The sequence below is a fragment of the Heliconius melpomene genome, chromosome 2 (assembly GCF_056956725.1).
Source record: "Heliconius melpomene rosina isolate 202511_hmr_F chromosome 2, ASM5695672v1, whole genome shotgun sequence".
NCBI lineage: Eukaryota > Metazoa > Arthropoda > Insecta > Lepidoptera > Nymphalidae > Heliconius > Heliconius melpomene.
The window spans coordinates 9,318,138-9,331,657 of NC_140390.1; the positions used below are offsets into that span (position 1 = coordinate 9,318,138).

The following is a 13,520-nucleotide window of genomic DNA, read 5'->3' on the forward strand; positions in this document are numbered from 1 at the left end:
TTACTATTTATTCATAATAAGTTGCCACTAATGAACTCGTGTCTAAGCAAGCCACGTCGCAGCTGTAGCTGCTTTGGCACGTACACAATATCTTATTGCGACAATCGTGATTCGCTTTCGAATTCAAAATTACATTTTCCTAATGAATATGTTTTATTTTCCTAATTTGGTAAGGCGCCGCGGCGTTAAGTTGCGCTTCGCAGTGTATATATACACTGCGAAGCACACGAAAATTATCTGGTACTTCGGGAACCGAGTGTCTTAACACTAGGTTAACAATGTCTACCCTATTATTAGTAGTTTTAAGTTAAAGCATTTAGCAGTTTTTTTTTATAAATGACTGACCTATAAATGAAACCTATGAATTGCTCTAATACGATTAAGACGGGGTCACGAAGACAATTGGAAGAATAATATATCACGCAACTAAATTAGTAAATTTTTAATTTACTTTCCCGCTCTGGTGAGACAGGGTGCGGCGTTGAGTTCCGCCACTCAACTCGTAATGCCTTAAATTTGGGGAAAAGGGTGAAGTTGAAAATATAATATTTAATTTTGGTGGCCGTCTGCTGGGAAACCCACGAGTGGGAATCGAACCTTATGGGTTCGATAACCACTCGTAGAAATTATTATTATTTCTTATTTCCTCGTTCTAGTAAAACAAAGCGCGGCGTTGAGTTCCGTCATTCAACACGCAATGTCTCGGAATTTGAGCGGAAAATTGGGAACGAAGTGATAGAAGATTTACATAATATATAACCTGTTTAGTACGAAAAAGCGCGAAATTGAAAAAAAGTTCAGGAAAATTACAAATTTGGTTATTAGGGAACGACCCTCAGAGCATGGCCTTGAATAATAAATATGCTTTGGCTTTCACCCTTAGATACGATTAAATAATTTACAAGAGGATATTCATATAATATTCCTATACGTTTATTGAACGTCAATTAAAGCCGTCGAGGTTGTGAGTTCGATCCCCACTCGGGGGAATGAATTGTTATGTATTAATATTTCCATTTCTTCGTTCTGGCACTAGGTCAACAACACAGCGATGAGTTCTGCTACTCAACACGCAATGCCTCGAAAACATCGACGGAAAGTTTGGAACGGAGTGTTTTAACACTAGGTTCCCTCTACCTAAGCTGATTTGGAACGTTAATTTTTTCGTCTGAACTGAAATATGAACATAGCTTAACTAACTGCCTGTTACACTACTACATCGAGGCCGTCGAGGCGGTTGTGATTTCGATTCCCACTCGGTCGAATGAATTATTTAATCGACGACGACATTGAACTAAACACAAACACCACTAGGTTCCCTCTGTTTACCCTTCTTTGCGGGAAAATGCGTGGAAAAGCGTGAAAAACAGAACATATGTAAGTACGTAACTAAGTAATGTTTTTAATAAAGCTAAATCGCGTATACGTTTGTCCTTGACAGAGCAAGGTCGCGAGTCAGCGCTCAGCGGAACGATATACGTCGCTTATATATAGCCCTCTTTCCGGGTTCATTAGAATGTAATTATTAACTTTATTTATTTAACGCAACTACTATGCCACGATAGACTCTATCTATATAAGTAAACAAATATATAAAGAAACTTAGAAAGTAAAACAAAAAGAACAAAACTGATTTCCCGAAAAGCCTATTAACGTTTTACGTAGGAGTCCTTGGATCGCATCCGTCGTAATACTTCCGGTACTACCGGATACAGCCTTAAGAGTAACAAATATTTCTAAGTAAAAAGGTCATTTTGACTTAATCATTATATATTTTCTACACAGCAGGATAGGCAGAGGAAACTTAGTGTTAAGATACTCCGTTCCTCATCTCCACCAAATTCTGGAGGCATTGGGTGTTGAATTAAGGGACTCATAGCATATTTAAATATTGGGAATCGAACCTACGATCGTCGCTTTTATAGAAAGACGCTGTGCCACTGGGCCGCAACAGCTTCGACAGCCTATATAATATGCATGTATTTGTGTATAAAGTTAGAGCTTAGGCTTGAGTTCCGGACTTGTTAGTGGAAACAACTTTTCTTTACATATAGCTTTTAGTCATGTTGATTCATTTTTTTATTTTGATTTATTACAAGCTTTTATTTAACTTGCGGTGTTAGTTACTTTTGCGGAATGTCCTAATCTCTCTGCGACATGTGTGATACAGCGTGAACCTAAAATTGTAACTTTTATATTGAAAACAGTAATTGTTGAATTTGTTGTGGATTTTCCTTCTCAGGCAGTTCTACCGCCTTCCTTGCATCCGGTGCATTTGCATAATTTTATATGAGGAAAGAATATTTTGAATTTGAATATGGTCAGCGTCATTGCAACTCTTAAACTCTTCTCAAATTATAACACAAATTTATAACTTTTAAGCTCTCGTATCAAATATTGAGGCCTTCCTTCCTAGCGCAAATGAATCCTTGACCGAGTTTTGTATATTCTTTACTAACTTTGAGATGAATTTCTTAAAAGTATCTGATTTATTTATTTTAATTTTCCAATTTCACGCTATATCCTACATATACAAGAGTATACCTAATGTCAAGACACTCTATTCTCCGTTTTCGACTTGGTCAACCAAAGTGGGAAAACGTACGAAATTCATCCCTATAATTAGAGTTTGAGCCTACAACCATCGCGTTTTCACCAACACTCAGACAATTTCTATAAGATTTTACAGAATGAAATTCAGATTTCGTCTTACAAACTAGCTTTGTATTCACAACTTCGATTTGTTCCCGTCATTCCCAGTGATATTCTTAGTAATTGTATTTAGGAGTCTAATGCCTGGGTCGGTAGTTAGGCGTGTTGCCAGATACTTATCTTTGGGCAAATATATTGCAAATTGCTTTAATTTTTTTGTTTTTTCTTCTATTTTATATAGGAATAATAAAAAATCGTTGCTTTGGTGGTGAGAGCCAACCCGCATATTAGATATTTCGTGACAATAAACAGTATACAAAACGGTTAGACTATAGGACGAACTTTAATAATATTTTTGTAACTTTGATATTTTGTTATAAATTATATTTTTCCCTGGTAGATGAAGCTTTTTAAGTAGATAAGGCAAGGTTCCGACTGTTACTCCTAATGAACAGAACAAGGCATACTAAAACACATTCTAGTTATACAATTTTCAATGTATTTCTCATCCTTACAATATACGAGTATATTATATATATAATAGTCAAATATAACTATTGAATTATTACTTATTATTATAACATTAGCATATTATAAATTATTCATGAAAATCAGTAACAATGCAACTAGAATACTATCGAATATACTAAATAATTGTTAACCGACTTCGCAATGAAAGAGGGTTTTCAATTCCACTGTACTTTAGAGTTCCGTAAACCAAAAGAAAGAAATGAAATCTTTAAGGATCTGTACTGAACTGTGCTGTCCGTCTGTTTGGATGTAGGTATGTATCCTTTATCACGAACTCGTCTATATAAAAGCTGATTTTTTTTTAAATTTAATATTAATATCAGCTACGTAGACTTTGAGTCTACTGTCTCTTGGGGCAAAAGAATAATAAATATTTATTTAGGTCAACGCAATGAAAAATAAAAGAATTTATCGCTTCGTTTTCACAGAATATTCGCTGGGCAATCACAATCCTTCCTGTTGATCTAGAAATAGTAAATGAAAACTTACGAGTACAAATAAAGAAAAATATGGAAAATTAATAAATTTCAAGTAAATACATTAAAAAACTTATATTTAATATTCAATTCATCAAATTAAGTTTTATCAACTTTTATAAGTTGTACTTTCCGTTAATCTACAAACATGCAATTGATATTGAAACCTTGGTTAAAGAATCTGATTCGCACCTAATAAAAATATATTCAGATTGGCACTGAATCCAAATATGAGGGATTTTAAACGTAAATACCTATTTACGCAAATATATTATGGGTTCGAACCCACTACCATCTCACTTGCGTTCTTGATATTATTACAGTATTAATTCTTCTTAATCTGGCGCCAGACAGTACTATATAAGTCGGCTGAAATATAATTTGTCTGATTATATTTACTATATATCATACGTAAGTAAGATATACGCATATTATGCCATTGTAAGTGTGACAAATTATTATTATTAAAAGCCAACACAATAATAACATTACTTTTTCTTTAGTATCACGCTTTAACCCGCAAGTAGCAGGATAGACAGTGGGAACTGAGTGTTAAGACATTCAGCTGCCTACGTATATTTTCGAAACATTACGTAAACGCCAGGCTTTTTCTTATTACCCGAGAGATTAATACATATACGACCTAATTTCTACCTCCCTCTCAATTCATATATCACATATTATTATTATAATCAAACATCAATTCATAACTTCTCATAAAAGAGCGACAAACATCTTCCAGACATTTTTAATATGAAAATATCAGTAATCTGGGCCAAAAATCTTTTTTTATATCAGAAAAAGCTCCATACAAAAACAAACAAATAAATATAGCCTTGGTGTCAACCGAGACCTTGGATTGCTGGAGACAGGGTCAAGTTGCTCCGGCGTTTGCTATCTAACGTTCTAAGATACTGAAATGAAGATATGATCTGCTTTTTCTTTGAAGCAGCGGTTGTAAGTTTTGTAAGTGTATGTTTGTCCGCGAATATCTCGGAAACTAAAACTCATATTGAGATGTTATTTTTTTATTGGAATAAGGTATGTTACTTGAGGCTATCACTTTGTAATAGGGAACGTTTGACTGTAAACGTGATGGTTGTGGGTTCGATCCCAACTTAGGATAATGATTATTTCCTTTTTCCACTCTGGTGGTCAAGCGCTACGTTCAGTACCGCCATCGCTACTCCTAAGTGTCCTAACACTAGGTTCATTATGTCTACACTATTATGCGATAAAAGAAAATTGATTAAAATGGAGTATAAAGAAACTAGGTTCCCTCTGCCTGCCCTACTATACGTGAAAACGCGTGAAAGTTATCAGATTGCAGCGTGAAACGTGTACTTAATTAATTTCAAGTAAAACATTATTTGAAAGTCGCTATAAAGCGACAGAGATTTTAAGATGTTCTCAATCACAAGCCTACAAGAAGTAGATGTCAAGGTCTTACTTTGAATAACAAAGCTACGGCGTAAAGCTCGTGAACTAAAATGTATATATACTGTATATGTATATGGGGAAATTTCTAGCTATAATATTGTACGTAATAGTTGTCGGTTCAATTCCTATTCGGGGGATAGGGTGGCCAGAGGAAACTTAATGTTAATTACCCTCCGTTTGGGCAACGTCTAATTTCGAGGTATTACGTGTTGCATGCGGAATTCAACGCCGCGCGTTTTCTTGTTACCAGAGCAAGAAAATAAAAATATTTAATTTCTCTAGACGGAATACGAACTCACAACCGTCGCGTTTACCGTCCTACGTGGTGCTACTGCCTTAACATTTCAGAATAATCTTTAGAATTTAATCGCACGTGTAAGGTATGTTTCATATGAAATATCACGCGACGTACTAGAATTATGAAGAAAGTTTACACTTTATATTATATATATGTATATTGATGTATTTAAATAGCGAATATGTTTTTTTTAGCTTTACGCTATATTCCGCACATACAGGGTAGGAAGTGGGAACCTGGAAACCTAATGTTAAGATACTCCGTATCCAGTAACATATATTAACTTCCTACTTTCAGCCAAATTCTCGAGGCATTGCGTATTGAGTGGCGGAATTCAACGCCGCGTATTGCCAAGTTACTAGAGCGAGGCATTACATATTAATAACTGTGTAGTTCAAGCGAGAGGATCGCTAGTATTTAAATAAAAAAAATATATCTTCACGCCGTACCACGCACATATCAGGGTAGGCAAGGTAACCTGGGAACCTACTCTTAACAACTGTTTGTTCCCCATTTTCCATCCAATTTTTGAATCATTACCTGTAAAGTGGAAATGCAAAACTAAATCATGCCCACGTATGGAAATCGAACCCACCTTTTTTTATAACTAATTTTATAAAACAAAATTCGAAACAAAATAATGAAACATTTTTGTGGTTTCGCTTAAATATTTAAGTATGTAATTAGTGATAAATATGATTTGACCTTTGGTCGTCGGGCTTCAGGGTCGAGCCGAGGGCAGTTCATCCCTGAAAATAACTTGAGGTCACTGAAAGGTTATGCTAATATATGTTGACGGAAACAGAAAACTGCTATGTCCTTCGTTTGTTATATTTTTTTTTCTTACACGCTATATCCCGCATACACTATAACATAACACTAGGTTCTCCCTACCTATCCTGCTTTACGCAATAAGAAGCATGAAGATATAATAAAACTAAGATTTGAACCTGGATGACCTACATTTGAAGATGTCGTGATGCACGGCGGTAAGCGGGCGGTAGGGGCGGTGGTGAGTTTGATTCCGACTCGGGTGAATTAAATTTTTAATATTTTGGTTACCGCTATTGAATACGCAATACCTCAAGAATTCGGGTGAAAGTGAAAAATATAAATACTTGGTTTCTAGGTTCCCCCTGCCTACTCTCGGCGATAAAGAATATTAAGAAGTGTAGGTCTTATTTCTCCAAGCCCCGGACAAGTATCCCGGCCGAAAACTGAGACACTGGGTTCAAATTTGCAATTTCTACAATATTTTTAATAAGACCCCATTTTATTACCGTGAAAAGAAGTATAATTGGCTGTAGGAAAACTCAATAAGCAATATTCCAATTTCGAATTTAAATACAAAGAGAAGAGAAGAAACACCATAACACTAGATTATTTCTATGAAAAAACCATAAAGGTCAAAAAAGACACTACTCCGCTGCACAGTAGCACAGTAGCAGTGTATTACAAATCGCATCTGGCATTCGAAATTGAACGGAATTGAAAAACGAAGTTGATTTCCGCCGGAGTTTTCCCGTTTTTGATGAACTCACTTTGCGAGTTCAAACGTTTGAGCGTCAAACGCTTAGCGCTACTACGGATGTATATTATGTATGCAGAACATTAAACACTCTTTGAATATTTCAAAGAATTTAGAGATTTTTGCTGCGGAAATTGTTATGAAAAGGTAATTTTTTGGGTTCCGTAACCAAAGGGTAAATCGGGACGCTGTTATTAAGGTTATGAGGTCCAACTGTCGGTCACCAGGAAATGAATAGAAATTTAAGCTGTGAAACTTTCAACTGTCAATAATAATGGGATTAGGCAAAGAGAGTACACTGTTAAGACACTTCGAACACTAACATATATTATATATATACTCATAGCTGTACTAAACATAAATTATTGCTAGAAATATGAATATTCCGAAGAGAATTAATCATAGAGCAAATATACGTTGTTACGACCCCCCCGAGACCGCTGCATGCTATTAGATTAGCCTAGATTTAAGATTTAAGGCTATTGATTTTGTCTAGATATCTGATCTGGTCTATCTAGACTTAAGGTTTATTTTAAATATATTTTCATTAATAATAAAATGAGAATCTGTAAAGTATTAGCTTAAAGTAAAGTGGTGGGTTTCTTGCGGCGGTTCTTCTCAGGTCTGAAGCAGTAACTTTGATGAACTGGTGGTAAATTATTTGACGTTTAAAAATAAAACTTATAACTTTTAATTTTGAATAAATTACAACTTTTGGCCTCCGCCACCCAATATAGAGTGTTTGATAATTAACTTAGGGAGTCATTGTCTTAACTAACTTAACTCTAACTTAACTTCCTTGCGTAACTTGAATTAGTAATACAAAACTTTCCCGTTACTCAATAACTGAGAAACAACGCATATAGTAACTATTGTATTTATAAGTTTTGAAGTTAACATTTATTTGGGAACGGAAAAGACGGATTTTTTTCATTTTACATCTTAAAACTACTACTTACTTATATAAGACCTACAAGTTAGGTATCCAATCCAGGTACCTTTAAGTATCCAACCCAGGTACCCAGGCTGACCTTCCTGCCGCACGACCATCCATCCATCCATCCACAATGACAGCCAAGCTTTTAAAATAATGAATAGTGACACGCAATCTAGTCAAAAGTCTTTGAGTAAGCTTTACGTCGCCTCCTTCGAACCGTTCAGATGTCCCCGGAGTATTTGTTTTCGTTTCGACATTTACTTGACAAATACTATGTTTATAATAGAGATTCTATAATGGATTTTAATGTATTTTTGTGCGTGTATTTTGTTTTTGGTAATGACTTTATCTATACTTATATTATGAAGTGGAAGAATTTGTTTGGTTGAGCTCACTAATCTCAGGAACTATTAGTTTGAGTTGAAAAAAATATTTGTATTACAATAAGAGCTGAATAATATATTTATATTGAGAGGTAGAACAAGAGAGATCGAGAGTTTCTTATTAGAAGTGCAAAAACAGTATAGTTTACTGAGTAATTTACCGTAGTGGCGCAACGGCACAAGGGCGTGACTGTAACGCGACGGTTATGGGTTCGATCCCCACTCGAGGAAGTGAAATATTTATTTACGTCTATATTTCCATTTTTTAGATCTGGCATTACGTTCCGCCATTCATCACGCAATGCCTTTAAAAATTTGGCGGAAAGTAAGGAATGGAGTGTCTTAACACTAAGTTCACTCTACCTACCTATCGTGGGATACCTACAGCGCGAAGCTGATAAAACGTAATTGAAATTTTTAAATAATTTTATTTGTACATACATTTTCACTATTATTTCATTCAATTCACCACAACCATTACCCAATTTGTCACGGAAAGGCAAATTAATTACTTTACAATGAACTAAATGTGCGTGACCGTAGCGAGTGTGTAATTGGCCCTTCTGGCACAACGGCACTGCGTCTCATTGTGAACGCGTCGGTTATGGGTTCGATTCCTATCCCGCAAAATGAGTTATTTTCATTTCTTTCAACAGACGTGCGATTCGGATCATTGGTTGTCCGATTAATATTTATTTTTATATTTGATAATATCCACTACACGTGGCGTTAAGTTTCGTCAATGTCTTTTTGAAAACAAAGTAGAGAACGATTGTTTTGATACTAGATTTCTCAGAGCCAGAGGGAATAAATTAAAATATTATTAAATAATAATTCATTCTCCCGAGTGGGAGTCGAACCCACAACCATCGCGTTTACAGTCGCACACCACGACGGTACCTAAAATATAAAACGTAATTATGTGAAAATTAATAATTTAACTTCAGGCAGCCGACTGTTAACGTCATAGCTGTGAGTTCAATTATGACCAGGGGAAAATAAAACTTAATATCCTGCGTTAAATTTAGCCACTGACGTGCAATCTTTCAAAAATTGAGTGATGCATGAGGAACGAAGTGCCTTAGCTTGTGTAGGTTCCCTCTACGTACCCCTGAAAATGGAGAATAGAATAATGATTTAAATGGAAAGTAGGTAGTTTACATACCAGGTATTATGGTATACGAAAGCGTAATAATTCATTCATTTCATTTTATCTCGACGGCCTCAAGCCTTTCTAACGGACAAAGGGCCTTTTGTAAAAACCGACAAGGTACTGTTGGCAATGAAAATTTTATTTAATTTAATTTTTCTTTATTTCCCTTTAAAAATCATAAAATATATCAAAAGAATGCATAATAAGGCTTCAATACACAAATTAAAAACAATATTCAATTATTTACTTCTCCACCGCTTTTATTTCGAAAACTTTATAATACACTTCTTAATTTATAAAGCTGCTAAATTTTATTTTAAAAAAGTTATGTTCGTGCAAATAATTTCCGTTTTAATATATCCGCTACCGCTTATAGCATGTTAAGGATGACTCTTCTACTGTTAAGATACTCCGGTCCCTTCCTTCTGTTCAATTAAATAAAAAAAAATATAAATAAATAATAAAGGCTTGCGGCCCCAAGTAGGAATCAAACTCACAACCGTTGATTACAGTTAACGATTGTGCGTCACGACGGACTTTAAAAACATAAATTAGTAAAAGAAAAAATCCCAAGAAAAAAATATATTATTCTTCTGACCCTACCAGCTCCATCTCAATTTGGTTGGTTAATGTGACTGTCTACATCAGTTTGCTTGAAGCGCACCAGCTGACGAAGCACTGGTACTAACCACTTTAAATATTCAAACAGCTTTATAAGTAGATGAACTTATATTGAGGTGACTACTAATTCGAATTCCGATAAAAGCTTTTTTTTTTAATCAAATTTCTTGTACTTTAAGAAAGAAAAGAAAATTCAGTGAATGAGGAATATAAAATATATTTGCATTATAAATAGATTTTTTATCAGGGTCGGTAGACGTAACATAGTGTAAAAATACTCCGTTCTTACACTTTTCATCGCATTTTAAGAGGCATTCCTTGTCTAGTGGCGGAACTTAACGCCGCACTTTGTCTTGTTACTAAAGGAAATAATAATAATGCATTCTCCCGACAGAGTATTGAACCCACGACCGTGTCGTTTACAGTCACACACTGGGCCATTTGACTAACCTATACAGGGTGGAAGAGGCAGCGCTTCTTTTATTGAAACTGCATATAGGGTAATATATTTCAAACCCACACCTAAGAAATTAATCAAGGTACCTCAACAGTTTGGACGTAGGATTTTTTTTTGTTTTGTATTTCGTGTGACACACACATACGTGTGCGACGTTGCCGCTTTGACAGGTAAGTGTGTGCGTGCCTATGTTATACTTTACAAATGGCGTTTTATTTTAAAACGATAATTTTATTATTTATTTTGTTTGAAAAAATAACTTTTTCATTTTTGGGAATTATTTTTTTTCCGAAATATATTAGACTTTTGTAGAGTAGTTTAAACTGTGGTTTCATTTAAAGTGGTGCTGACAATTCCACCCTGTATATAAACTCATGTTATTAAACCTTAGCCTATAAATATTTTTTCTTCTTCATTTTGAAGCGAGAGCGAAATCTAGCTAAGTCAAAGCGTTCATTTTCAGTATTTTTTTATATGTTTTAATTTCATAAATATTTAGATAATATTATTATAACTATATGTTTTTCCAGGTGGGAGTTCTACCAATGGGTGCAGTGCGCAGGACGAGGGCGCCGCGGCTCGCCGATATAGCCAGGTACGAATTCTATTGTTTTTAGCTGTATGGAAAATACGTTAAGAAAAATGGTATTGTTAAGTAAAGTTAGTAGATAATAGACATGAATGAAATTCGTTCCTTTTTATAATCCAGATTAATTTATATAATTAACATTTTATTTTAAAATTTTAATTTGAGACTATCGTAGCGCAGTGATGTAGCATGGAAATGTAAAAGCGAAAGTTGTGGATTTGATTTCCACTCGGAAAAATGATTTTCGTTAACGGAGTGCCTTAACATCTCTGCCTATCCTGCTACAAGCGCGAAAAGCTAAAAGAAAATTTTTATTAAATATAATGTGTTTACAAAAAAAAATAAATGTTGAGATAGACAAAACCTAATATAATAGACCAAGCCAGATCTTCAAATTAACAGAATAAAAATAAACGTGCATATTTAAAAAATCCCATTTCTCGTTGCTCCCAATGTTATTTGATTGTCCTTTTGTTATCGACCTCAAGAACTTCCCCACTTTGCATTTCCGTGCCCCGGGAAATGATGCTTCACACGGCGTCCGGGGAAATTAACCTTCAAAACAACATATTATGGTAATTTTATGAATATTTATCGATAAGATAATAGAATGATTAATTTTTTTTACTTTCTTTCTTCCTGCACTTGGCGCATAAACTTGGCAAAAGGAACCTAGTGTTAGGACACTCTGTTTCCTACTTTTCGCAAAATTTTGGATTAAGTAAATTTCGAAAAAGTATATGTGAGACACGCTTGAAGATGAAAAGGGATCTTTCTATAAAACATTAAAAAGATTTAAAAGATATAAACATTAAGACGTTTCATTAAATAGTATGTATAATCGTATAATCACAATTAAAAAATAAATAATTGGTAGACTACTCAGGAAGCATAAATATCGTTTTTATTTATTTATTTCTTTGCTTTAATATTATTTAGTTCGACGTTCACATTACAATAGCAATTTTACTTATAACTAATATAACTTAAATAAACTTTAACAAGTTTAGGTAAAGACCATGTACCTACATAAACATTATTTTTAACAATTTTAGCGTGTTATATTGAGCTTCACGCCGCATAGAATAGGGTTAGGTTAAGGGAACCTAATCCTAAGACATTGCATTCCTCACTTTTCCCACATGTAGGAAAAAAATGTTTTTTAGAAAACGTATAAAAATTTGAACCTGCAGGATTTGAACCCGTACTTATCGGCAACCGTCCATCTATTATACATATTATATACGTATGTCCACATATATTCTGTAATACAATATCCTCAGTCTCCAGCATATAGCAGCTGCTCCTAATGTGATACACTTCGCGCACCCTTTGTTTGTCCTGCAATATTATACGTATTGTTCTCGGACTCAGCCTGTATATGGTTATACTACCGGTTATACTTAAAGACAATATCATGTTAAGGTTTTGTATGTGTCTGTAATCATTATTTTCATTCCTTCGCGGTGTTGAGTTCCGCCACTCGACATCCAATGTCTCGAAAATCGAGAACCCTTATATTAGATTCCCTTTACCTATTATATACAGTTGAAACTGATAAAAAACTACTAAAAACTTATTCTTTGTTATAACAGAGTAAAAGGAAACTAAGGAAAGGATAAAAAAAATGGATATAAATCAAACATATTGAATTTGAACTGATATAAATCGAACCCATAAGTACAAATTGCGTCAAAAAAAAGTATAAAGAGTTTTTGTGACAAAGGCAAACATTTTCCGGATGTTGATGAAAGACAAAGGGCACCGTGAAGGGAATCACCAACAAAAGACGCCTTGAAGACAATTAATTGTACAGTATTTACAGGGAACGTAAACTGGTTGTGGGTTCGATTCCCACTCGAGGATATGGAATATTTAATATTTTTATTTCTTAGCTCTGATAACGGGGAGAAGTGCGGTGTTGAGTTACCCTTCCTGATTAGAATCAACGTGCAATACCTCCAGAATTCAGTGGAAAATGAGGTACGGAGCGTCTTAACAATAAGTTCCTTCTGCCGATACGGAGAAGTGTGGGATACAAAGTGACGCTAAATAAAAGTTAGAGATAACGAAGAAATTTACAATTTCGTTACAACCTAAGTATTGTTCTTAAAAAGTTAGCATTTTAAGAAATATATTCGTATCTCGCATTATACTTCTTACATTGAAGTTAAAACTAAAATAGACGCTGTAATCAATTCCATTATTTTCACTTTGTCTCAATGGCAGTACTGGACCTAAATAATCAACATAAACATTCATTAGTGAACTTTCTACTGTCCTAAGCTTGCGACCCGCCAGGGCAGAGGGAACCTAGGAATCTAATAGGAGGACACTCTGTTCCCATTAAGTCACTTCCGTTCCCCACTTTCCGACGGCATTGCATATTGAGTGTTCAAACCTTGCCTCTTCACCAAGGCGAAGATATGAAAATATTAAAATAAAAAAATCCTTG

The 13,520-nt window shown here is 34.6% G+C and overlaps 1 protein-coding gene across 1 annotated transcript in view; it reads left to right on the top strand.

Moving 5' to 3' along the window:
• The window catches only part of LOC146540804 (calcium/calmodulin-dependent protein kinase kinase 1), a 90,441-nt gene that overhangs the window by 14,172 nt on the left and 62,749 nt on the right, over positions 1 to 13,520 (top strand). The window contains exon 2 of the mRNA XM_085202275.1: positions 11,007 to 11,071. Coding sequence (XP_085058401.1) covers positions 11,007 to 11,071 — 65 coding nt within the window. The remainder of the gene's footprint in view (positions 1 to 11,006; positions 11,072 to 13,520) is intronic.